Raw genomic sequence first — 25,873 nt, forward strand, 5'->3', positions numbered from 1 at the left:
AACAATTAAAAAAACAGCACTTTTTTTTTTCACTAAACTTTCACTTTTTCATTAAATTTTATTAACTTTATTATCCGTATGCTATATTACTTACCAAGTTTAAGACTCTTGTATCTTTAGTCTGTGGCCTATTGAACCAGACCTCAAATCACTTTTGTACGTAGCTCTGGATAAATGGCGTAAAATTGAACTGTAAAATAAATAAATAAAATCATGGATATTTATTAGACCCATAAAGCTTTGTTATATTTCTCATATTTCTACCAGGTTGACATGAGCTATAGGCTTTGAGCTATAGGAAAACGGAGCCAACACTAAAAATGAAATAAATGCCTAATTTTGTAGAAATGTACAATGTGGTTAATTTAATATGGTTATACTGCTTGGGTTTTCTTGGACCATCAGACTCACACACCGCTCACACACCGGATCTGGTGTCAATGAAAGGTTTATTTTGTATTAAATATATTACAATACTGAATGATAACTGTAAGGAAAAATATGGGCGCCGATCACTTTGTATTAAGTTTACAAACAGCATACTGCGAAAGAGAACAGAGGATGAGAGAGAGAGAGCGAGAGAGAGAGAGAGATCGTGATCGTGAAACGGACAAACGTAAGGCATTTATGACGTCTCCTGAAGCGGGTGCAGACCTCCCATCCCACTCGTATGTTTTTCGTTCACCATAGAATACAACCTTGAAACGTGGCTGATGACGTGATGGATAGAAAGTAAGAACGTGGATCTACGTGCTCGCTGGATCGTGACGTGTGTTTTTATTTTTATTTTTGTAATGAAGGCAGTTTTGCTGTAAATCGCCGGCTTAAATTACATTCAAGAGTGTGTTTGCTCTAAGAATCCTTTCAGGACTTGCTCGTTATCTGGTTTCTATTTGCACGTGGATGTCGCGACGCTGATGGGCACGAGGACAGTGTAGTGCTGAAAGTATTGCTTGAGATGTTTGTTTTTTTTTTGTTTTTTTTTCAGGTGCCTTTGGATTCAGCCTTCTTCAACACCACATTGAGCCATGCAGTTTTTTTTAACGCTGATTAAAACGAGTGTGTGTGTGTGTATCTGTGCTAATCCGTATCTGTATACACAAAGTACTTAATGTAATAATAATAATCGTAATGCACTTAATTGCTGTCTGGTTTACATACAGGGATGGAAAAGAAATGAGTTTTGACACGTGGTTGTGAGTGAATGCGGTGTGAATCCGTGCTCAGGATGGCGGGGAAAAGAAACTGAATGAATACAGACAGCGGGATTTAGTGAACATGAAGGTTATGTACAGATGAGGTGTGTAAGGGTTTTATGAGATGAGATGCGATACTACAAGTACAATACTGAGCAACATTCACGGAGTCTTCATCCTTAGGAAAGCTTCAGCATACTTCACGTGGAAATGAAGTCTGTTAGGGGTCTTTGTGCGCACATTCCCCCCAAAAAAAAAAACATATTTACAAACTTTGCGTATGCTTTGCTTCATGTTTTCTTATTTATTGGTGGATGCGAGTTCTGCGGTACTGCAGGTGGCGCTGTTGTGTCGATGATGATGACAATTTCCATAATGATTGGTGCTTCTCTGAGTCAGCCATTTTTGAAACGTATCAGCTGAGGCATGACTCGGTTGTAGAGGTGCCAAGGTGCCAAGTCCTGGCAGATGTCATACCAAGCAACTGCGTGGTGCCGGTTTGTTCCTCATTTACACCATGTTGTGTTCGCATGTATGTGCTGAGGCCAGATTTATGGTTCTTTCGTGAGGAAAGTAGATCTTTCATCAAGGACAAAAAAAAAACATTTAGACATTTAGTGTCACATCCCGTGACACTCCACTCAACACCGAACAACTGAAAATGGCAACGTGATCGTACTTCAGACATTTTTCTGTATTGTATGAGACAAAAACATACAAATATACAGTTGTTTCCTTCTGCAAAGAATTTAGCTTCAGAGCTCAACTGTGCCCTTTCCCGCACTACAAACGTATTCTTACAGACGGCATCAGATAAGTTACAAAGCAAAACGTAGAAAGAAGCTTGTTCGAGGATTAGGGAGATACATCGAAGGATCAAAAACAATGAAGAACAAGAAAGGCTTATACAGTGATCGTACAAACGTACAAACAAGAAGCGGTGAATGTTTCTTCTAAAACCTACTGAGTGACCATAAAATAAAGCAATAAGAAAAAGCATTTAAAAAAAAACGAGCACACATTTCACTGTCGGAGATCTATACATATTTACACACGTGAGGAAATAAGAGAGCGCGTGTGGCAAGGCTGGAATTGTTTGCTAGCGTTAGCGCTGATACACTGTGTGAGTAGAGAAAAGCCTTAAAAAAATGAAATCTTGCCAGCCTACAGAAATGCCCTCTGAGACATGCTGTCCCCTAGCCTGCTTGTTCAAATATTATTTTTCGTCATCGTGGTCGTCTTTAGCACTACAAGGAGTTGATAAACATGTATTCTCATGCATACATTGGAAAGTTTCTACGTGCTTTCGAAAAAACGTTAACATCCAGGAGGTTTTGGATGACCTTCTCTCAACATGGCTACAAGGACACCAATCACAAGACATTATTGGTGCTGGATGAGAGGGTGAGAGGGAGGAGGACGAGAGGGAGGAAGTTAGGGACAGGCTGTTGTTTGGCCCCCCCAAAAAAAGGATGGCAGGGCAAGATCAAAGGTGCGGGATTAGCAGTCTGATATTCCCTGCCTCGTGCGGATGAGCACCAGACTGCAGCAGTGCCTGGCTTTGACCTTTGACCCAAGCCAGTCCCTCTGTTTCGTCATGGACGACTGCAGCGATGAGAGGATGACGGCCGTGCTCTTCGTCGCAGCGCTCTCTCCCCGCTCTGGACCCGCTAATCCTGGAGGACTTCAATTCTTCAGTTTGAATTCATTAGTTTTTGTATTTTTTTTTTGTTTGTTTGTTAGTTTTCTCGTTTGTATAAAAGCGGAGGAATGTGTAGTCCTTACGGAGATTTTGCAGAGTGATCCAAGGAGCCTCTTTATATTGACGTCTCCCACAGCTGAAAGACAAAAATGACAACAGAGAATCGTTACAAACGTCCGATTTGTAAGTCTGATGGATTTATTTGCATACACACAAGAAACAAATCCATATATTAATAAGGATAAATATCAGAAAAGCTGTATTCATTTAGGACAGCAGAAGTCACGTGTGTGTGTGTGTGTGTGTGTGTGTGTGTGTGTGTGTGTGTGTGTGTGTGTGTGTGGTAGCTGCTGCGCTGCATTGGATGAGCTACATTATTGGAATATTTAGCGACCACAAACAGAGGGCGCTATTTCACTACTTAGCTGTGAATGTGCTTGGTTAATGAGTTTTGATGGTAGAATGCGAGATTTTCCGACATACAAATACTTTCCTGAAATAGAAATACACAGATCCTTCTAATGGGTTTTTTATTGTTAAAGCAGCTCACAGTACAGTATTATACAGTGTTTTGAACATTTGAACAGCATTAAAATGGGGGATGTGGTAGCTCAGTGGTTAAGGTGTTGGGCTACTGATCGGAAGGTGATGGGTTTGAACCCCACGTCCACCAAGCTGCCACTGCTGGGCCCTTGAGCAAGGCCCTTAACCCTCAGTTGCTCAGTTGTAAGTCACTCTGGATAAGGGTGTCTGCTAAATGCCATAAATGTAAATGTAAATGTAAAAATAAGATAAATTCATAAAGATGCACTGTTAGCGTATGTCCTAATTTGGCTTTCAAGCTGAACCGATAATGAAAATGTGTCGTTTTAGAAATCAGTATCAAGCGATAAACCCTGCAAAAAATAAACCATGGTTCTTAACTGAAGCTTTTTCAATTCACAGAATAGCTCTCAATAGTTTAAGGTGAAATTAGCACAATGTTCTAAAAACAGCTTTTATGATGAGGGACATTTACATTTATCCACGTTGTATGTTTATGTTTTAAACAGTCCTCCATTTTGAATAGTGCTGTTAAATTTCCCTTTTCCTCTTGTCCTATCTAGTGTCTCAACAGTGTAGAAATAAAAGCTTAATTTAATCTTGTAATAAAGTTATGTGTATAATGTTCCCAAACTTAGGAAAAAATTCCAACCAGACTTAAAAATTTTTTTTTTTTTTTTTTTTTTTTTTTTTTTTTTTAAGTAATCCTTGTTTTCTTAAACTGAATGTCATGTTCTGCTGTTAGTATACAGTATATAGTATATATCTACTGGTGAAAAGCTCAGCCCTAAAAACTCAAACACTTTGTTTTCCCGGTAAGATCCGTGTCTCACCCTGGCGCTCTGTCTGTTGGCCTTCCTCTCCTCGTCCGGTAGCGGTGGCATCGGGTACGGGTATCTTCGGCTCGAGGCGATTGACCCCGTGGATGAGGTTGGGGACTTGGCAGGAGACAGCGTCCTGCATCCATAGACAAATCACTAGAATTAGCTTCGTTGTATAACTTTTGTTATGTCTCAGTCTAGGTCAGAAGCTGCCACTTTTGAACCGTGAGAGAGGTCAGAGGTCAATGCGAGTTGATAAAATATGTTAATGCTATATTATGTAATATTATGTAATATATGCTATATTAAGGAATATTATATGATAGTGTTGAGTATGCTCCTGTGAACAACACGGATTTACAGAGAATAGGGTTGATGCTCACGGACAAGGACAAGGACATGACACAAGACAAGACAAGCACACAGAACAGTAAGCATGCAGGACAGCCGAAGAGTATCTTGTGCGGTAAAGAGATAATGTTAGTAATAAAAAATGGAGAGATCTGTAAATGAAAGTATTTAACACAATCTAATGATGTGGAACTTTTCCATTAAGCTACTAAACTTGTCTTTCCTTTTAGCAGAAATCTAAACAACACAATCCACTTTGAATCAGTCACATTTTCTGCTTTATCCCTCGTTCGCGATTCCTATTCACCAAACAGACATCTCTCTGGAACAATGAGGATGAACTCATTAGCTGATGATTTGAATTTTGTCTCTGAGAGCACAATGTACTGTTTCAGGAAACCTGAAATGCACAAATCAGTTTCTTGTTCATTTTTTTTTTCCAAGGGGGCTGTGTTCCAATAAAAATCTTTGCTGACTGAGGAGCATCCTCGTACCACCTTAAGGGCTTGTGCAGTACTTTATAAGCAAAGTTGGTAAGATGACATCATAGAGCTAGGAAGGAATATTTTAGGGCAAATTTGGGTTAGTTCTATGAAGGGAAAATATAGAACAAGGAGTGTATTTGTGTTGGAGGAGGAAATCAACTGTGACTAGAGAAAAATAAGCTCCAAATCACAAAGAATGGGGTAAGATACTAAAGACGCTGTGAGGGGGGACACCAGTGTGCCCGAGGACTCAAAGTATCACACATTAGTGTAATATAAAAAGGTTTATATCCCAAAATTAGTGACACAAGTATAGATAGATAGATAGATAGATAGATAGATAGATAGATAGATAGATAGATAGATAGATAGATAGATAGATAGGCATACAACTGGATGGATGGATGGATGGATGGATAGATAGATAGATAAGCATACACAGATAGATAGATAGATAGATAGATAGATAGATAGATAGATAGATAGATAGATAGATAGATAGATAGATAGATAGATAGGCATACAACTGGATGGATGGATAGATAGATAGACAGATAGATAGATAGATAGATAGATAGATAGATAGATAGATAGATAGATAGATAGGCATACAACTGGATGGATGGATGGATGGATGGATGGATGGATGGATAGATAGATAATCATACACAGATAGATAGATAGATAGATAGATAGATAGATAGATAGATAGATAGATAGATAGATAGATAGATAGATAGATAGATAGATAGGCATACAACTGGATGGATGGATGGAAAGATAGATAGATAGATAGATAGATAGATAGATAGATAGATAGATAGATAGATAGACATACAACTGGATGGATGGATGGATGGATGGATAGATAGATTTATTATATTATTATATATTATATATATTATTATTATTTATTATTATAATATATATTGGCCACTCCTTGAACTTTGACAGGAAGTCAACATCACTACTAAAACAATACTGAAACACAGCTTGCCCTTGAATAAACATTTACCTGATGAAGAGAGTCAGAACAGGTTTGTTGAATGTGTACACACTCTCATGATGTCCACGTTTCTGAGTTTCATAAGGTCAGCCTCTGAGCTAACAGCATTTATTTTATAATACTGATCTTTGTTTTTAATCAAGGTAATAATCAGAAGGATGCCCTTAAAGGAAACCCTGTGTGTAGCTTTAAAACTTCAAAAAAAAAAAAGCAAAATGAATACGGGGAGAAATACGAAGCAATCTGAGGTAATACCTAATATAGGGTCCCTCAGTGTTTTTATTCACATCTTCCACCCATTCAGTTACATAATAGTCTGTTTTGGAGCAAGGGGTTAAATACCTGCAGGAGGAGGTGGGGAAGGAGCAATGAGGATGAACACAGAAAGAGTGACAGGAAGTGAGAAAGAGTGGAGGAGAAAGACAGGTGAGAGAAAAGAGAAGGGAGAAGGAGTTGGTAAAGGACAGCAGAGCACAGCACCGACATTCCCTACAGCCCAAAGACACACGAGGGAAAGAACCACAGAATGAGGGAAGACCAGACACTTTTGGTCGAGGACACCAAGTCTAGAAATAATGACTGACAAAAACAATCTATCTATTATATATAATTAAATATATATTATATCTAATATATTGTATCTATTATTATATCTATTATGTATAATTACTATTCCAGTAATGCTCTATTGTCAATTTTTGTATGCTGTGTTAATTACAGCGTGTTTTCCTTCCAAATTCGGTCACATAGAATAGAATTAATAAACTAAAATGTTTTTATTATTATTATTATCATTATTATTATTACTACTATTATTATTGTCATTATTATTCAATTTAAAGTATTTAAATTAAACAGGAATCCAAACTAAAAGACTTCCTGTTACTTCCTCTATAACTTCACTTTATAATTAATTTCTCTTCTTCTTCTTCTTCTTCTTCTTCTTCTTCTTCTTATTATTATTATTATTATTATTATTATTGAGCTTGAATCATGATGATGCTACTGCGTTCTGGTATCCAAGAGAGCAAAATTGGTCTCTGGGTGGGAGGGGTGACCTAGTCTCTCTCTCTTTCTCTCTCTCTCTCTCTTTCTCTCTCTCTCTCTCTCTCTCTCTCTCTGTCTCTCTCTCTCCCCTCTGTCAATCTATAAGCTCAAGTATGCAGAAGATGGCAGACAGTGCTTTCCTCTGACTATCCTATGCTGCCCTATGTAGCAGTTGATAAGATGTGCTTCAGACTGTGTCTTTACCCCGGTCTCTGGTTGTCGTGTGATAGAGGAGAGGTGAATTGTGGGTAGGAATTGTCAGGTTGATACATTTCACAGTCATAGGTATCATTTAATCAACACTAGTTTGGTGCAAACAGGATGTTCAGGTATATTTTCAAATCTAAAGGAAGATTACGGATACAGACTTATATTTGAGACTGATTTGTCTCTTGTCCTTCATAATAAATTGTTGTAGCAGAATAAGACTTTTTGATTCTACTGGACTACTCCTAGTCTATACTGGATGGAGACAGAACTCCCTGACAGTTTTAGGAAATGCATTAACTCATGACTTACTCTGTGGAGTTTGAACGAGGACGGAACTTCTTTCCTCTCATCTTCCTCCGGTTGCCGCTGATATTCCCTAAAAACAGTGGAAAAAAACAACACGGTGTGCATTAGACATGGAAGCACTAATGAGACTGTTGTACAAAGCTCCTATGTAATAGCAGGTGCTCCTTGTATTTAATTGTCTCTAACTGCTCTCAGGTCTACTCAAGGGATGAAAAAGTGCTGCATTTCTATTGGCTCCTTTAACAGTGTTACTTCATAATGACTTCAAATATGTTTAAAGATTCTGTCCTGATTTTTTTTTTTTTTTGCTTTCAGGTCATTGATCTGTTGCATTATGTGACTAGATATTATTCACGTATAAAGCTTTTCTCTGTTATCAGATCTACCAAGCCTTATGAGTGTGTCAGATGGAAAGGCAGCAAACTGACATTATTTATTTTCTTGTCTAGTTGAACTAGTTTAGACGTGATAGCTCATTTATAGGGTAGAGGGAGTGTGAGTGAGTGAGCAAGTGACTGTAATGTATGTACTGTTAATGTATTTATAAAAAAGTTCCTGCATATCTGAGTGCTACCTTGCCACGAGTTGCTCCTGGGCCGTCCGTTTTCACAGATATCAGAAATGTGCTTGGCATCTGGGATTCTCTCGCTCCAGGAATGGGACAAACCGTTGGACCTTCAGCGCAAAGCCCCACAGACCCACAGACACAATTACAACGAATACAAGTTAGAGAGAGCTTTACAGCTTATTACACATAACTGACATGATCTCTACAAGACAGACGAACACATCAGAGGTGGAGTGACAGGACGTGAACAGGGAGCAGTGATATAATGAATGAAGTAAATGGCAGGAGCGTGTGAATGACAGAGGACGTCACATGACTCTGAAAAGCAGGATGAAAGAGACGAAGAAATGACCACGAACCCAGCGTACAGCATGAAAGAAAAGACCGACCGAGATGAAAGACGATCGCTTACTTACTGTGACTATGTTATTCAGGTGATACAACAACCTGCTGTATTACGCTTTTCAGTGACACAGAGAGAGGACAGAGTCATTGCAGTTTAAGAAGTAAACAGAAACCAGACCCAGTTTGAGCAGCACACATTCCTTCATGTTATACAGCTGTTATAAAGCATGTATTAAACATTTAGCAGCCAGTTTATACAGATCTATGAGGCTGAGCTCAAATACTGACTTTAGGAGTTGCTCAGTTATTTGTGTAGGTGTGTGTGTGTGTGTGTGTGTCTATTTTTACTTCTTTTAAATCTTTGAGTCTGGAATTCTTATAAACAAAATTATTTATAAAAATTCCATTACACAATATTTATATTTATCTCTTTTTTCCACCAGAGACCATGTTTTGTTCATGTTAAGCATTGAATGTCTTTGTCATGTCCCATTCCACAGTGATGGTTAATGGATCATACGAAAGAAGACACTCAGGGATTTAAGAATTTGTTGTATTTTTTTTTTTTTATTTTTTTTTTTTTTACGTAAGTATTTGTTTTTACTTTTTACTTACTATTTGGGGCAATTTATTCATAAAAAATCATTCGTCAAAGTAAATGATGAAATCAAACCTATTCCTGCTCTCTCATATGCCCCAAGTGAATGTACATAAGAAAGTTGTCTTTAAGTACCGTTTGAAGATCATTTTTAACGTAATAGTGTCAAAAATCTCTCATGATGAAAGCCAACGCTGTCCTGACGAATTTTATATCAGATCTGCGGCCGTAAAGTAATTAATTTTTATTAGGGAAATGTCTGATAAGACAATTTACATAAGTAAACTGGTGGAATGGAAGCCAGTAAGAACTTAAAAAGGGTTCAATTTAATAGCAAAACCTGTTTGTTCCTCAAATACAACCTTAATTACTACCAGCTATTAACTTAAATCTATCTAAAATATATATCACAGATATCAAAACACTTAACATCTCTCTCTCTCTCTCTCTCTCTCTCTCTCTCTAATTATTATTATATAAATGAAATGAAAAGACATTTAGAAGATATTTAAAGGCCATATAATATACAGATTAGATTTGTTTTTAATAATTAGTATTAATTAAAGAGACATAATTGTTTGTGGTGGATCCAGACTTTTGCATCATCTGTCTTCTGTCCGGTTCCATAACAAGGATATTAAGTTCTTAAGTTCTACTTATCTGCAGTTTTACATTTTAAAAAACTGATTTGTTTCAGCTAATACTAAGGATTAAGTCATTCATTCATTCATTCATTCATCTTCTACCACTTATCCGAACTACCTCGGGTCACGGGGAGCCTGTGCCTATCTCAGGCGTCATTGGGCATCAAGGCAGGATACACCCTGGATGGAGTGCCAACCCATCGCAGGGCACACACACACACTCTCATTCACTCACGCAATCACACACTAGGGACAATTTTCCAGAGATGCCAATCAACCTACCATGCATGTCTTTGGACCGGGGGAGGAAACCGGAGTACCCGGAGGAAACCCCCGAGGCACGGGGAGAACATGCAAACTCCACACACACAAGGTGGAGGCGGGAATCGAACCCCGACCCTGGAGGTGTGAGGCGAACGTGCTAACCATATTTTTATATATATTTTTTAACCATATCATGTAAAATGTTTCTCCTGAAATGGTTTATGCTCTAATAAAAAAACAGCCTGTGATCTTGAACATTTAGGACTGAGCCATGCTCACTCAGTCATTTTGGAAATCTTAAAGTAAGCTACACTATGCTGAAGTGTTCATCACTGTGCTGCTCGGGACTGAGGCTGATGATGAGGATGGTGAGGATGAAAATGGGCACATGCGCACACCTGAAGCCAAACAGTGAGATGTTTTGGCTGATGGAGGGGATGGAGGTGTAGATCTGCAGGTGAGACAGATAAGCAGACCTCTTCTTGGAGCTGCTGCCTGAGTTGGAGCTTACGCCCTGCGGCACGTCGCTGTAGAAAGAGTCGGCGTCGCCCGGCTTCTTTACGTAATCACCCGGTGGCATTTGTCTAAGGATTACATGAGCAGGGCCTGAATTAATACTGTTACATGAAATACAGTGTATATAGATATCAATTCCACAGCATATAGTGGATATGTACACACTAGTATTTCAATAATATTTCTAAAAATATAAAAAAAAGTTTGACGAACCGACAGAATCGTCGATGCACATCAGATTCTGCAAATTGCTGCTGTCTGTAAGTCCTGCATGAGATAAAAAAAAAATACAAATAACACTAAACATTTATGAATTTGTAAAAATAAGAAAAATATATTTCTAAATTAAATGTAGTAAATTAAAACAATTAAATATTATTTACATTTTACGTTACCTAAAACTAGCCTTTTGTTCAGTATCAGCAGAGCTAGCATTATTAGCCATCTGATAGTGCTAGCAATGCTAATGCAGTAAGGCTTAGAGTAAAGATTCTGAGGTAATTTTTTGTTTATTTGTCTAAGAATTAAATAGGAAAGGGTGATATCAATTACCATTTATCTCTTAGTAACCATTTATTAATGTACTGTTATGAAAGATAGAGAGTCATTTGAAGAATTAGCATTTTAGCTTGTTAGAGGCTACGAAAAGTGAATTGGGAGATTGACATAAAAGATTATTTAGAAGAGAGAGAGAGAGAGAGAGAGAGAGAGAGAGAGAGAGAGAGAGAGAGAGAGAGAGAGAGAGAGAGAGAGAGAGAGATTTTGTTAAACAACAAGGGGGCAAAATTTCCAGAGTAAAGAGAGCAGTTCAGAAAAAGAAGAGGCTAAAAGTGCAGATGATTAGCAAAATACTTACTTGTAGCCCCAGGCAGATATTGCTAATATAAGAGCCAGAACCAGAATAGATCCTGCAATGGCACCAATGATGATGTTGGTACTGATGATGCCTAAATGTTGAGTAAAAAATAAAGATAAACCATGTTTACTGCAGCAATGAACACACACAAACACACTGAAAATGTTTCTAGTTTTCCAAGTAGCACAGAAATGGAATTAATTCATTCACACAAACATCAGAAAACAATACAAACCCCAGATACTTTATAGCTTTAAAGAACTTTCAGTATATTTTTCTTGTATATATTATGTCGTAGTGACAGTGGATCTAAAAACTACTGTTTGCCCAGTTTTAAATAATACTGCTAGTAAAGACGTGTTCAGGAGAACTTTAGTATTATGCTAATAATTAATGCATGCTAGCTAATTTGCACTAGCTGGATGATCAGCCTCGTGTTGTTGTGCGTTTTTCCATAAAGCTAGGCAAATTTCCATAAATTTTTAAGTGTTAGAAATAATAGCAAATAAGAATAAGTGGAATAAAATGGGGCATAAATACTTTTTACAATTATTGTTGATACTGATAGATACTGAATTTGTTTGCAGTTTAAAAGTCAATGACATAACCTGAATACCTGAATAAAAACAATAAATGAATAAAAAAACAATAAGGAAAAACTGGGAATTGCCAAACACTTTAGAACACACACAGGCACGCACACACAAAGACACACAGCAAACAATGTTTAAATGTCGAAGAATTTACGGCAATGGACAGTAGGGAGAATAAAGCAGAAAATGGGGGGAAAGAACGACAACACCCAACGAAGAACAACCTCAGATCTGAACTCACTGAAACTCCAGCAAAAGACATAAGCCTGGTGACAAAGAATGAGTGCGTAAAAATGAAAGCTATGAAACAGAAACAAAGAAAAATGAAAAACATTTGGTCTGTGACTGGTGAATAGCACCAGCTGACCATGAACATGAAAACAGATATCAATCCAAATAAAACAGACAAATAAAAATATACACTAAATACAGACATCAGGGGTTTGTACCACTCACTGTTGAACACTTGATTCTGATTGGTCAGACTGTGTTACTTAATAATGTGCTTCTTTTAATAGGTTAGTGTAACAATCCTGGATATCGAGACCTTTACAACATGGAGAAATTATTTATCGTTAACAGAAGGTGTCTCCTGTGCCAGCGCTATTCAGTCAGAGATTTCTGTGTAGCATAATAAGCTACAGTTTCTTAAAGAGAGGGAAAGACTGTTTATAACTGCTATAATGAAAATGAAAAGGTTTGCTTCGTTGGCCGTTCCACAACTTAGGTATGTAATTATAAATGGATAAAAAGTAATCGATAAGTCAAAACGATTAGTGCTGCTAAGTTGATGTGCAGGACTATAAATATACTGTATAAAACAGTTAAAAAACACATGCAGTTACTAAAAAAAAAGTAGTTGTAGTAACTGATAGTATGATTGGCAGGTGGTAGCAGTAAATGGGAATTCTGACACAACCACTTTATTAATTCTTTTTCTTACAACAACCTGCAATTAATGAAGTAAATTGAAATATCTTATTTCAAGCACAATTTCAAAATAGATTGATGAGACGTCTAGGTGTTAGTGAGAGTGAAGTGAACTGATATTGGCAGTGTGATAGTTTACCTGATGATGTCGCTGTAGGTCCGACCACCAGGTAGCTGAGAGGTGATGAGGAGTTACAGTCTTCACCTGCCCAGCCCAGGTGACACACACACTTCAGCTCATTGCTGCAAACCTGCAAAGTGATACACACATCCGGCATCGTTACAGACTCTCGGGACAAAGTCTCAGAAAGTCTAAAATTTTAAAATAATAACAAGCTCAGATTTTAATTTGGACATTTCAGATGCTGCAGTGACACCTGAATGATCTGTTTTTCTTTTAGCAGTTAGGTTTCAAATACAGGCCGGCTTTGAAATGAAATTCTCAACAAAAGCCGCATATAAGTAGCTGATTTTGTAAATGGGTAGAAAGTAGAGTGTGTTGTTCATTACATACATACCCCGTGTCCGGAGCAGATGATCTTGTCCGTGGTGCCGGGGCAGGTGCTGAAGTTGAAATCCTGAACCGGGAGGCATTTGTGGTTGAAGCAGATACGGTCAGTGCCACAAGCTGTGCCGTCCTCCACATAGCCCAGATCAGTGTCTCCGTCAATCATCACATGTCCACCACTGACACACACACACACACACACACAAGAAAAATGTGACCCATTAGTACAATGCTCAGTGTACAGCCAAGCTTTTATCAGTTCTCCTGATATTCACTCTTGATATAAACCAGCTAATTATCAAATACTGAGCTGGATGAGGTGTGTGAGCAGTACAGTTCAGAGAGCTCTGAAGCTGACTGAAATGTCTGTGTGTGTGTGTGTGTGTGTGTGTGTGTTATCTGTATGTGTGTATACTTGCAGTCCATGGATGTGTCCATAAGTTTGTACATGCAGTCCATCTGTGTGTTTGTGTGTGACATTCCAGGGGCGTTTGCAAGTATATCAGCAGTGTTTAAGCAAATGTGTGTGTGTGTGTGTGTGTGTGTGTGTGTGTGTGTGTGTGTGTGTGTGTGTGTGTGTGTGCGTGTGCACTAAAGTGTGTGTGTTTACCTGCAGTCTAGTGAAGCGCTATGTTGGGCCACAGAAAATGAGGTCAGGCCTCCCTGCAGCTCTCCCAGTCTGGGCGCAGGTGAGATATTTGAGCACAGCAGGTATCCACACTGCACATCCCTAAAACACACAGACACACACACAAAATCATCAACACATCTGTTTCGTAACAACAACACACAATTCTCCCATGTCATACTTTCAAATTCACACTTACTGCTTTTTGCACTGGACCCAAGTGTCCTTGTCCCTGCCACAGTTCCCTTTCTCAGTTCCCTCGATGTTTAGCTTCTCGTAACAGAACTTATCTGCAGACGTCGCCTCTGTAAGGACGATTCAACATAATTACATTTAAATGTAATGATGGCACGAAGGAAACGTCAATCACGGAAATTAACAGAAGTTGATCTGATTAACTGATCGTTTCTGCACTTACTCTCTCCCCAGAGGTACTTGCACTGCCTGTCTTTAGTTTTGCATCGTCCATTAAAGCACCGTCCCTGAGACGAGAGCAGCACAGAAGACACAGCAGCGTTAATTATTTTCTCATCGATTTAGCAGCAACATGAATGAACGCCCCATAATATAGTCACCTGGTCTTTTTCACAAGTGTAGCCATCCATTTTGTGAACGTTTGGAGGACACTGCAGAGAGAAAGAAAAACGAGATGATAGTGCATAAATATGTGGAAATGAATTATTAGAATTTAAAACATAGTACTGTTGAATTGTCATTTCTGATTGGTCAAAAGGTGTTAGTAGTTCTGGCTTTACAATACAGTTTATACTAATGCACTTGTAAATCATACCTTACTGTTACTATAGTAAAAGCTAATTCAGAGTAGTGTTAATTTCGTCACCTTTTTTTAATTTAGTCTTAGTCTTAGTCTTGTGCCAAATGTCCTTGTTAGTTTTAGTCATATTTAGTCATTCACATATCTTTTTTGTTAGTCTTAGTTTTAGTCGACTAAAAGTCTCGTCATTTTAGTCTAGTTTTAGTCAAAAGAAAACTCAAGGTATCTTAGTCAAGTTTTAGTCGACTAAAAGTCTTTTAATTTTAGTCTAGTTTTAGTCAAAAAATTGTAGCTTGAGCACATCTGGAATCTATTGTGAGAATAAATACAACGAGGCTTGATTAAATGCAATAATATCAGGAACACAAGTGTTATAGTGGAAATAAATAACTTAATGAAAATCCTAAGATCAAAACTGTATGTGTGTATATATACTATATACGTATAATATATATGTATTGCACACACCATTATTGATGATATTTGGAGCAATATTACATGTAATTGTTAAACTTGATTCCCTTACATATACATTTGTTTTTAAGCCTAATTATTAATTTTGATTATGATGTGATTGTGACAGAGGTGTGGGAAGAGGTTTCAGGTTGGGGGTGCTGAGTTTTTTCTGTCACCTCTTTTGAATAAGAAACAATATCAAGGCTATAAAACTTGTCAAAACTCCGCGAATCACAAAAGTATCAGTGAGAAGTTGAGAACACTCGTTTAAACAGTGCATACATACACTCAAACTTGACTGCACATCACATTTTTTACTTTATTGATACTGATTTTAATTGTAATGCAAAGACCGTTCATCGGGACATAAGCTGTCATGTACAATAAAAGAGCCTGCGCAGCGACAGGAAATATAATTTAACACAAAAAGCTGCCTAGACCTAGGGTGGACTTGCGCTCAGGAGTTTTTATTTATTTATTTATTTATTTGAGCGGCGTGTGGACGAATTCTTTCTACACACTATTTTATTTCTTGATAACAGACCGCTGCGAACTATAACACACCGTTGCCATGAAAAACAGAGCGTTGCCATGGACACACAGGATTCTAACCGTAGAGACAGAGCGCACTATTTTCTTTAGAGGAAGCAATACAATCGTTTTTAAATCAATAAACTCCTTTTTAAATCATCATTTTGAGTCAAATTATCGATTTATTTGGTAGGTAGCAATATAATAAGCGGGATCCGCTTCGCGGACCTGTAACTTGAGCAACATCACGAAGCCGCGAACTCGTTGTGAATATTTTAAAGGCGTAACAGCTGATGAAAAAGCAGAGACAATTGTAGACGAAAATGAAGAGAGATTTTATCTTAGTTTTTATTTTATACAAAACATTTTCGTCTCGTCTTTTTTCGTCAACAATAATGTATGTTAATTTAGTCTTAGTCAGTGTTTTTGGACAGTGGTGCAGTCTTGTCATCGTGTCGTCTTAGTCATAAAAAAAAAGGTTGTTGACGAACATATTTCGTCTCGTCTCGTCTGACGAAATTAACACTAATTCAGAGGTGTATGATGGAGGCTACATGAAATTTAAACCCAGACAGGGACAAAGACAGTGCATCTTATTTTCTCTAATAGAAATGAACTCATTAGGGCACTTTATCATGTATCCTTCAACACAGGGGAATCCTACAGGGCCACTATAGGGCACTGCACAGCATAATTTATAGTAATTTAGCAGCGTTACAGAACATAAGAAACACAGTACAAAATGATTGATATTATACAAAGATTATTATTATACAAAAGTTCAAGATTAATATTAGACTTATATTTAAATGTGTTTGTATTTATCGTCAATTTAACTCCCTTAGATGGAAGAGGAAGAAACCCTGAGAGAAACCAGACTCAAAAGTGAACCTCATCCTCATTTGGGTGACACCAGAGGGTGTGATTATAAACTGTTATAAACGGAGCATGTTATTGTGAATAATGTCCTTTCTACAGTCAGATATACTCAGACAACTGTTTGTTGATTAAAAGTTAGATTCATATGTTATATTATAATAGGTCATTGTCCTCAATTACAGACATCATTATATTGGATATCTTATCATGTTTTACCTACCATAGGCTCACCCTAGGGGCAATTCCACTATTTTTCCCATACCAGAAGTGCACTAGGGTCTAATCCTAACAGTAAACAGATGAAAAAATTTAAAAAATGGCATTGGACTTTCCATTTTCTCTGCAACAAACCACACCTACTGTACTTTGACTTATTAACTTTATATTAAGTTATACTTATAGTTTATATTTGACTAAATTGTGCGAGGGAAGTTTTATATGTAAGTCATTCCACAACCCTTATTATAGTGTAGCTATATTAAGAGATTGTTCACTTTAGTATGTGCTTTTATTGAAAAATAATCAACTTTGGTTTTTATGAAGCTGATTATTTTCCTATTACAACACTTATCATTGTGTCTTATTCATTACATAATGTTTATATAGATATAATAAACTAAAGCATTAAAATAAATATATCACAAAAATGGCACTTTACTACACAGTTGTACTTGCATTAAAAACACAAATGATGTATGGAACATGTAAGATGTAAGAGCGCCCTCACCTGGCTTGAGTTCCCAGTACAGTTTTCTGGAATATCACAGTCATTCACAGCCTCTCTGCAGATCACACCCATAAACTCCATCTACAGATACGACACACACATTATCATTGGGCAAGTCCATTCCAGCAAACTGGTGCTCAAGGCTACACATGGCTAATACCTGACAGTTATTACAGCAGAGTCCATTACTGCATTTAGAGCCTTGAGTCAGAGTGCACCTCTTACAGCAGTTCTCTCCTTCTATAGCACACTCCTACAGAGAGAAAAGAAGAAAAAATTGTGGGGGGAGAGAAAGAGAAAGAGAGAGAGAGAGAGAGAGAGAGAGAGAGAGAGAGAGAGAGAGAGAGTGAGAGAGTGTATGAATGAGAGAGAGAGTGTTTGTGTGGGTGTATGACAGAGAGAGAGAGAGAGTGAGAGTGTATGAGTGTATGTGTGAGAAAGTGAGAGAGAGAGAGAGAGAGAGAGAGAGAGAGAAAGTGAGTGAGTGTGTGTGTGTGAGAGAGAGAGAGAGAAAGCAGAGAGTGTGTGTAAGAGAGCAAGAGAGAGATAGTGTGTGTATGTGTGTGAGAGAGAGAAAGAGAAAGAGAAAGAGAGAGCATGAGTGAGAGAGTGTTTGTGTGTGTGTGTGTGTGTGTGTGTGTGTGTGTGTGTGTGTGTGTGTGTGTGTGTGTGTGAGAGAGAGAGAGAGAGAGAGAGAGAGAGAGAGAGAGAGAGAGAGTGTATGAATGAAAGAGAGAGTGTTTGTGTGGGTGTGGGTGTATGACAGAGAGAGAGAGAGAGAGAGAGAGAGAGAGAGAGAGAGAGCGAGAGAGAGTGAGAGTATGTGAGTGTATGTGTGAGAAAGTGTGATAGAGAGAGAAAGTGAGTGTGTGTGTGAGAGAGAGAAAGCAGAGAGAGAGTGTGTAAGGGAGCAAGAGAGAGATATTGTGTGTATGTGTGTGAGAGAGAAAAAGAGAAAGAGAGAGCATGAGTGAGAGAGTGTTTGTGTGTGTGTGTGTGTGTGTGTGTGTGTGAGAGAGAGAGAGAGAGAGAGAGAGAGAGAGAGAGAGAGAGAAAGAGAATAAATGGCAGACAGGATATATATTATAAGTAAGTTTTTCTTCAATTGTTTTTGTAGGTCTGAAGAGTCACTGGGCATCATTTATTACTTGTTTAATAAAGTTGTGTGTAAATGTCTGATTAAACCAAAACAAAACACAAAAAAAAATAGCTGGGACTTGAAATATTTCAGAAACATTGATTTTCTTCTTTCTTTATAAATGGCACACTGCAGCTTTCTTATGTAGCAGATCATTCACTCATCAGACACTCAGACAACTAGTACAGTGTCTCAGAGCATTAAAGGCAGATTACTGTTACCTGGACCACTCTAATTTGTCTGAAGCATGAAAAGGATTTGAGTGTTATTCTGATTTTTTCATAATTTTCATAAGAAAGCCCAACAATTACATTAAGGAATCAATTCAGCTTGATAAATGAAGCCCAGTGTCTATGAATGGCTGAAAAACACCTCACCGCTGGAGTTCCGCAGTCACACTCCTCTCCCGGCTCCAAAAAACCGTTCCCACACTCTGGAGGGTCCAAAAGCTATACAGAAACACAAAAGAGGAAGTTAGGATGCTTTCGCACAACCTGAGTGGATAATAAAAGAGCTAACCGGACTAGCTTTTCTAATGCTACGAAAGAAAGAGGCTCATGAAAACACTGTGCTAAAAACCCTCTTAACAGTCCTAGCTAGTTTCAGCTAACAAGCCTGGCTTGCTAGCTATTTATATCCTGTGAGGTTATTTCAAGACAAAATAAACTGCAACTTGACTGTAGACATCCACAGACCAGTGAAAAAATAGTCAGAGTGTTATTTTAGATACATTGCGACATTGAAATATTGGCAATGGTGTCTGCATGGTGTACATCTCCTTATAAAAAAAGACACCAGCATTGATATAATATCATTATTTAGCCAATAACTTGTTTTGCAGATGGTCCATCACATTAGGTAACTGTAAACAGATAAAAATACAATGTGTTGATTTTTAATTAATAATAATAATAGTGTAAATCTTGGCAAATTTCAATACCATCACTTTGGGAAGTTTTATTCCTTCTTTATTTACTGTGATCACTGTTATTTATCACCATGTCATTCGTTCAGTGTTATAGCTTCACAGTTCAATATGATGTGACATCTGTCTAAAACTCTACAGAACCCGTATCATTATGAGTTCAGCTTGTTACATTGCTTGTTTGCATACGTTATTGCAGTAGTGATCTCAGAAATGATATATTACACAGAATACAAGAAAGCAATAAAGAAACTGTGGAAAAGAAAAGCTCACCTTGGAAGGTTTGTTGAAGAGACACGAGCCTCCGCCGCTGTACAGGAAGTTGTGGTACTCTTCTACGTTACAGTCAGAGAATCTCTTGGGCAAATAGAAGCTAAACGAAAGGCAAAAATCCATAGAGTGATATTATAATTGGATGACTGGACAAAGGAAAATAATAATGATAATAATCTGTGCAATCTCCCCACTTTAAATTGTGCCTTGAGCTGTAATAAAATCTTGAGGAAGTGTGTACTGTTACATCATTAGTAATTAATCCTCATTAATCCCTTCGTTTTCTGTTATTTAATCCTAGTGTTTCTATGCCAAGAATAACCTTAGAGTTAGCAATGCTGTTGATGTGCATAATTATTGTAGAGATTAAATATGAGGTGCAATAAACAGAAATGTATAATGTGTGTTGAGAACAAATCCTGTGAAGTATTCATTAAATTTTTAATTGTATCTCTAAGATAATGAGAAACCCCTATTCGCAACGGTTCTATGTAGAATTAACATATTTTAATGTTTAGAAATGAAAAAAACAACCCAACATGAACATTAACCATAGCTACAAATACTAAGCAAAGTCACACAGATGAAATAAGAGTAATATCTTAAGTGTAGAAATCTCAGTGGTCGCTGTGTCTTCAGCTCCAGGAACCAGACAACAGGATGCACTTGTAATGCATCACTATGTACGTGTGTCTCCAGTGTGGTTAGCATTAGGCTCTTGTTGTCAATCTCAATCTCATTATAGACTACCCGGTCTGTCATGAGTGCTAGCTGTGAGTCAGAAAGCCAGAGTGTTCGCTGGGACTATAATGCACAGCAGTCCATCCTCTGAACGCTCGCCAAATCACGTCTCCCTCTTTCGCTTCTGCTCACGCTCATCTTCAGTGACAACACTGCTTTCTCGTTTCTCTGTCGCTCGCTGTGTGTCTCACCCTTTGTTGGAGGTTTTTGCCATTTGTTTACCACCACATGTGCAATGCTCTCCTTGTTCCTGTGTTCTGTTACCTCAAAGCCATACAGCATAACTGGTGTCTCTTTGTGTATCTGTTCAATCCTGTCTGTCTGTCCTATCTGTTTCTCTTTTCCTGTCTGTCTTAATCTGTGCTTCCTTGTCTATCCCATATGTCTGTCTGTTTACATGGTTTGTTCTGCTTTTTACGTCCTGTCTGTTTGCTCCATCCTGTATTTCCTGTCCTATCTGCCTGTCCTTCCTCTCTGTCTGTATATTCTGCCCTGCTTATTTATTTTCTATGTCTGTCCTGTCTGTTCCTGATCCTGCCCCATCTGTCACTTCTGTCTGTTTACCAATCTGTCTGTCTATACTGTCCCGTCTGCCTGTCTATCTATCCTGTCTGTCCTGTTTGTTCTATCTGTCTTGCCCGTCTGTCTTCCCGCTGTCTGTCAGTCCTTCCTGTCTGTTTTGTATGTCTGTCTGCCTATCCTGTCTGTCTGTTCTGTTTGTCTGTGTGTCTGTCTGTGTGTGTTTCTGTCTGCCCTGTCTGTCTCTCTGTCTGTCTGTCTGTCTGTCTCTCCATACCTGTCTGTTCTATGTACAGTATCTCTCTGTCTGTCTTTCTGTTTGTCTGTTTGTGCGGCATTAAGAAAAATGAAATAAAACATTACAGGTCATTCTGTTAGATAATTACTGTTACCACCCTGAAGCACATTTTCATTCAAATTGTGATTAGAATTAAATTGACATTTTTTGTAGGCTGCTTTCCGTAAAATATTAAGTGAACTTGGATAATAATAATTTTATTTAATAAATACAGTAACTTTGAGTTCCTTCAGTAAACGCCTTCACTGTCAGAAACAAAAGTGTGTGGGGCTTAAACGGCTGCTTGATTCCTTATTGGGAGAAATCAGCAAACCCCGCCTACCATATTTAGGAGGACTTTAGGACTTTTCATAATACTTTAGTTTAAGGCTCCAACACAAGTGACAATACACATAAAGTCTGCCAATGACAGTATTCTTTTATAATGATATCATTTGTGCTAATATTATTAACAGATTTTTTTTTTTTACAGATGTTTGGATGAGCCACTTGGGTCGAACCCCTGAGCAGAAGTATTGCTTGAGAAGCTTAAAGCAGAAGGTGAAGAGCACAAACCACTGTCTCATTCTGATACGTTTCAGCCAACGTGCTCAGCATACAGTCATGACTCAAGCTGTCACAGGTTCAGTGATGATGTCTGGATCCAGCACAGATTGCTCTGTGGCATCTACAGAATTAATCTTCATGTGAATTCCATATACATATACACTCACTGGCCACTGGCCACTTTATTAGGAACACATGTGCACCTGCACCTTCATGCAATGGGCACATCACCAAAACTGGACAGTGGTCCTTTTTTGCCTGGTCCTTATTTCTATTTTTAGCTGTCCAGTGGTTTCAGGTTGCTTTTCTTGGCTCACAAGAGTGGAAACTGACATAGGCGTCTGCTGTTGTACCTCATCCACCTTAAGGATCGATATGTGCCTTCTGAGATGCTTTTCTGCTCATCAAGGTTGTAAAGAGGGCTAATTGCTGTTAATACAGACTTCCTGTCATAACCAGTCTAGCTATTCTCATTGGATCTCTCGCATCAACATGGTGTTTCAAACTGCAGGGCTGCTGCACACTGTATGCTTTTTTGACCCTTCTGAGATCATCAGTTTAATATAAAATATTCAAACATCTGGCATCAACAACAATGCCACACTGGGAAAGACACGTATTATTACCCATTCTGATTTCTGACATGAACATTAACTAAAGCCCTTGATTTGCATCTGCAGGATATAAAAAAGCTCTGCTTCAACATGATTGGCTGATTAGATAATTGCATGAATGTGCAGGGTTTAAAAAGCACACTAAATGGAATTTTGACAGCTTGATTGGTTCCTTGAATGGGAATGGAATCACACGGATGATTTTAAGCTTCGATCAGGGATCTTTTTTAAAATCCCAATTAACCAACATTCCAGTTAAAACGACGAGCTGTGAGCAAAAATACAATAAAAAAAAGAAACAAATATGAACTACAACACAAAAAGACTGTGGAGAAAAAATACAGAGGGCTCTGTATACGGAGCGCACTGTATCTTTTCCCATCTCTGTGGTTCAGTTTTGTCAAGGTGGAGCATTGAGGCTCGGCCAGAATGCTACTGGATGGAATGAGGAGGGCTTGGGTGATTGACGGCCCTCCCTCGAGCAGCTGATTGGTTGAGCGAGTAGCGTGTCACGGCCAAGCTTCTGCTCACCTGCTGTTCCCAATTGTGATTGAGGGGAGGCGAGAAAGGTGTTAAAAGAGACGAGTGAACATATACGCACACACTGACAAATACACACACAGACACACTGACAACGTCACAAGCATGTCCAAACTGCAGCGTTAGAGAGACCACTAGAGACGTTGTACTTTCAGTATCGATAATCAGAACACAAAGTTGTTTAGCATTAATCAAATGTTAATTTATTCAAAAAATCTAAAATGTATTTAAATACAAAAGAGAATGCACAAATTCCAGGTATATGTATATTAAACTGATATATCAAATATAAAATCTTATTGTTTGTTTGTTTTTTTATTTATGCCTGCACCATGATAGCTTCGTCATACAACTAACTCCAAAATTATTGGCACCCTTTTAGAAAAATTTAAGAACTACAAACAAAATAAATGTCACATACAATGCAAGCTAATTACTAATAAATTCAGTAAAGCCTCTGCTGGGATTTAAAAAAAAAAAAGAAAAGAATTTTGTCTGAATAGAAAAATAAAGAGAGGCTTTATTTTTGTAAATAATTGTGTTTAATTCATATTTTACATTCATCTTAAAGGGCGACAAAACGACAGTGGACTGTATATCTTTTTGGCAAATACAAAATATATCTATTATTTTGTAAGCATGTGGAGAAAATCTAATTGAGACTCCATGGTGGCCTGTGAGGGGCAAAACACATAGAATATAAAATAACCCTTTATCATGAGGACTGGGTCAAAATTGTTGTCACAGATAAAGCAACAGAAGACTCAAAGCCTTTCTAGAAGTTTCTGTAATATTTAAAAGCCCACGTAAAATGGAAATGATTAGTACTGCATTTCAATCTTGAAGTAATGGATGAAAAGTCACTGGAAATAGCATAGGTCTGTGTCACCTTAATTTTATTTTCAAATCCAAATATTTTTATTGCCAGAATGTCATCTCAGATGCTCAGAATGAAAATCTTCTCAAGATTTTAGTCATTTATTTGTTTACAGTGAGATCTGCATATTAAAAAAGGTGAATAACCCAATACAATGGTATATTGCTTGTGTTAAATACACACACACACACACACACACACACATAGAAAGCACAGCATGACTAAATAACTCAGTGACATCATGAATGCTTGTCAAACAATATGCTTGAATGTTTATGTGTATGTACTGTACGTATGTGTGTGTTTGTGTGTGCTCTTGGGAAAATGCGCTTGATTAGTAACTTACCCAACATCATCCATTATGCAGCCGGACCATTTATCATCACACTTGCATTCCCCTGTGAAAAAACACCCGGCAGTCATTAAAGACTACTTCTGAATGTTAACTTTTTTCAGTTAACAAAGGTTCAAATGAAAAGAGGAAAACGTAATATACTGCCCAATAAGGTGAGTAATGTAATGAGAGTACTGTTGCTAGGAAACCAGGAAATATGGATGCAGAGTCTTCTAACAATTTAGATGGCTAGCATATAGCTATAAGGTCTTTTAATCAAACAAGATAATGGCATTAAACTATTGGGAATATTAGCATTTCACAGATGTGCTGTAACACTTTGACCACTAAGTGAAGTTTATGGGACATACTAAGTAAGTTTCTCATAGTAATTGTTCATACATAAATTTCTTGAATCTAGCTTTATCCTACCAAAGTACTTTTTTCTTACAATGTACAGTTACATATGTTAACAACTGTGACCCAAATACCATTCTGAATATTCAGATTCTAAATGTTAAAGTTAGCATAGTTATAGGTATATATCATACCGTTTAGTATTCTTTTCTTGTCAGAGAAAATGCCAATGTTCTGTCCCAGCGACTGTGCCAGTGTGATGGCCATTTCTTCTGTTTTTCCATACTGAGAAGACAATGATGGAGGTTATGGATGGAGATGGATGGCATAGTGTTATAGTTCTATACGGTGCAATCTATTGATAGAAATCTGATCAACAGTTACCTCGTTAACTCCTCCCCCTTTAGTCAGTGAACACACCCCTCCCATATAAGATGCTCCACCCCAGCTGCTATGAAAGCGGTTGCCCCTGGAGACAAAAAAACGGCAATTATTAGTGTGGCCTTTTGCTTAATCACAAAAACAAATGGCTGGCATTAGTTGTGCCCTGTGTGATACAAGATAACTGTGTGTGTGTGTGTGTGTGTGTGTGTGTGTGTGTGTGTGTTTTTGTATGTGTGTGTGTGTGTGCATGCAAAAACCTACGAGAACAGATGGACAGAGTCGCTCTTCTCCTTAATGAAGTCACGTCTGTACTTCATGAACTCCCGCAGTGTGATCATCGGGTCATCGTTTATGTTGAACCTGTTGTCCGCTGCCCAGGTTTCCATGGCAACCAAAACAATTCGGGTGTTCAGTTGCTCCTTGAAAATCTACAGATATAAGTAACAACAAAAACAAACACTTCATTAAAAACCTGACTCGGTTACATTTTTGAAACACTGGTGCTAGAGGTTACGATAGAGAAATACTTGGTGGAAATCATTTTAAAACTCAGAACTCAAAACAATCAACTCTTAGGTGCTCAAAGGCTGCTGAGGCTAAAAGCCCTGCATTCTTTGTTTACACAATTGATGATATCACCCTGAGACCATCACCCCCGCTGTGAAGCATGCTGATGGTAGCATCATGTTGAGAATTACCCATTGACTCTCGGTTGCTTGTCTGAAAGGTTTAAGGGATGAAATACTTATGTAAGCCACCAAAGAGGAAGCCACATAGATGGGCTTTTTTCTTCTGAGCAGATATTTTATTGTAGTTGAATGTGCAGATATTTTCAAATGGTT

At 37.9% G+C, this 25,873-nt stretch overlaps 1 protein-coding gene across 2 annotated transcripts in view; it reads right to left on the reverse strand.

Moving 5' to 3' along the window:
• Positions 1-447: 447 nt before the first annotated feature.
• The window catches only part of adam22 (ADAM metallopeptidase domain 22), a 67,159-nt gene continuing 41,733 nt past the window's right edge, over positions 448-25,873 (reverse strand). Inside the window, exons 11-31 of one of the 2 annotated variants that reach the window (XM_060861422.1) lie at positions 25,293-25,459; positions 25,032-25,116; positions 24,842-24,932; positions 24,303-24,354; positions 19,822-19,921; positions 19,001-19,072; positions 17,646-17,738; positions 17,486-17,566; positions 14,693-14,743; positions 14,536-14,599; positions 14,317-14,422; positions 14,100-14,219; positions 13,500-13,668; positions 13,121-13,232; positions 11,459-11,549; positions 10,816-10,869; positions 10,563-10,670; positions 8,242-8,342; positions 7,671-7,737; positions 4,275-4,398; positions 448-3,034 (exon numbers count right to left, since the gene is read on the reverse strand). In XM_060861422.1, coding sequence (XP_060717405.1) covers positions 3,014-3,034; positions 4,275-4,398; positions 7,671-7,737; positions 8,242-8,342; positions 10,563-10,670; positions 10,816-10,869; positions 11,459-11,549; positions 13,121-13,232; positions 13,500-13,668; positions 14,100-14,219; positions 14,317-14,422; positions 14,536-14,599; positions 14,693-14,743; positions 17,486-17,566; positions 17,646-17,738; positions 19,001-19,072; positions 19,822-19,921; positions 24,303-24,354; positions 24,842-24,932; positions 25,032-25,116; positions 25,293-25,459 — 1,929 coding nt within the window. In that variant the 3' untranslated portion in view covers positions 448-3,013. Of the gene's footprint in view, positions 3,035-4,274; positions 4,399-7,670; positions 7,738-8,241; positions 8,343-10,484; positions 10,671-10,815; positions 10,870-11,458; positions 11,550-13,120; positions 13,233-13,499; positions 13,669-14,099; positions 14,220-14,316; positions 14,423-14,535; positions 14,600-14,692; positions 14,744-17,485; positions 17,567-17,645; positions 17,739-19,000; positions 19,073-19,821; positions 19,922-24,302; positions 24,355-24,841; positions 24,933-25,031; positions 25,117-25,292; positions 25,460-25,873 lie in introns of both variants that reach the window. The other variant, XM_060861421.1, reaches the window with a different exon arrangement.

Source organism: Tachysurus vachellii, chromosome 25 (assembly GCF_030014155.1).
Source record: "Tachysurus vachellii isolate PV-2020 chromosome 25, HZAU_Pvac_v1, whole genome shotgun sequence".
NCBI classification, from domain to species: Eukaryota; Metazoa; Chordata; class Actinopteri; order Siluriformes; family Bagridae; genus Tachysurus; species Tachysurus vachellii.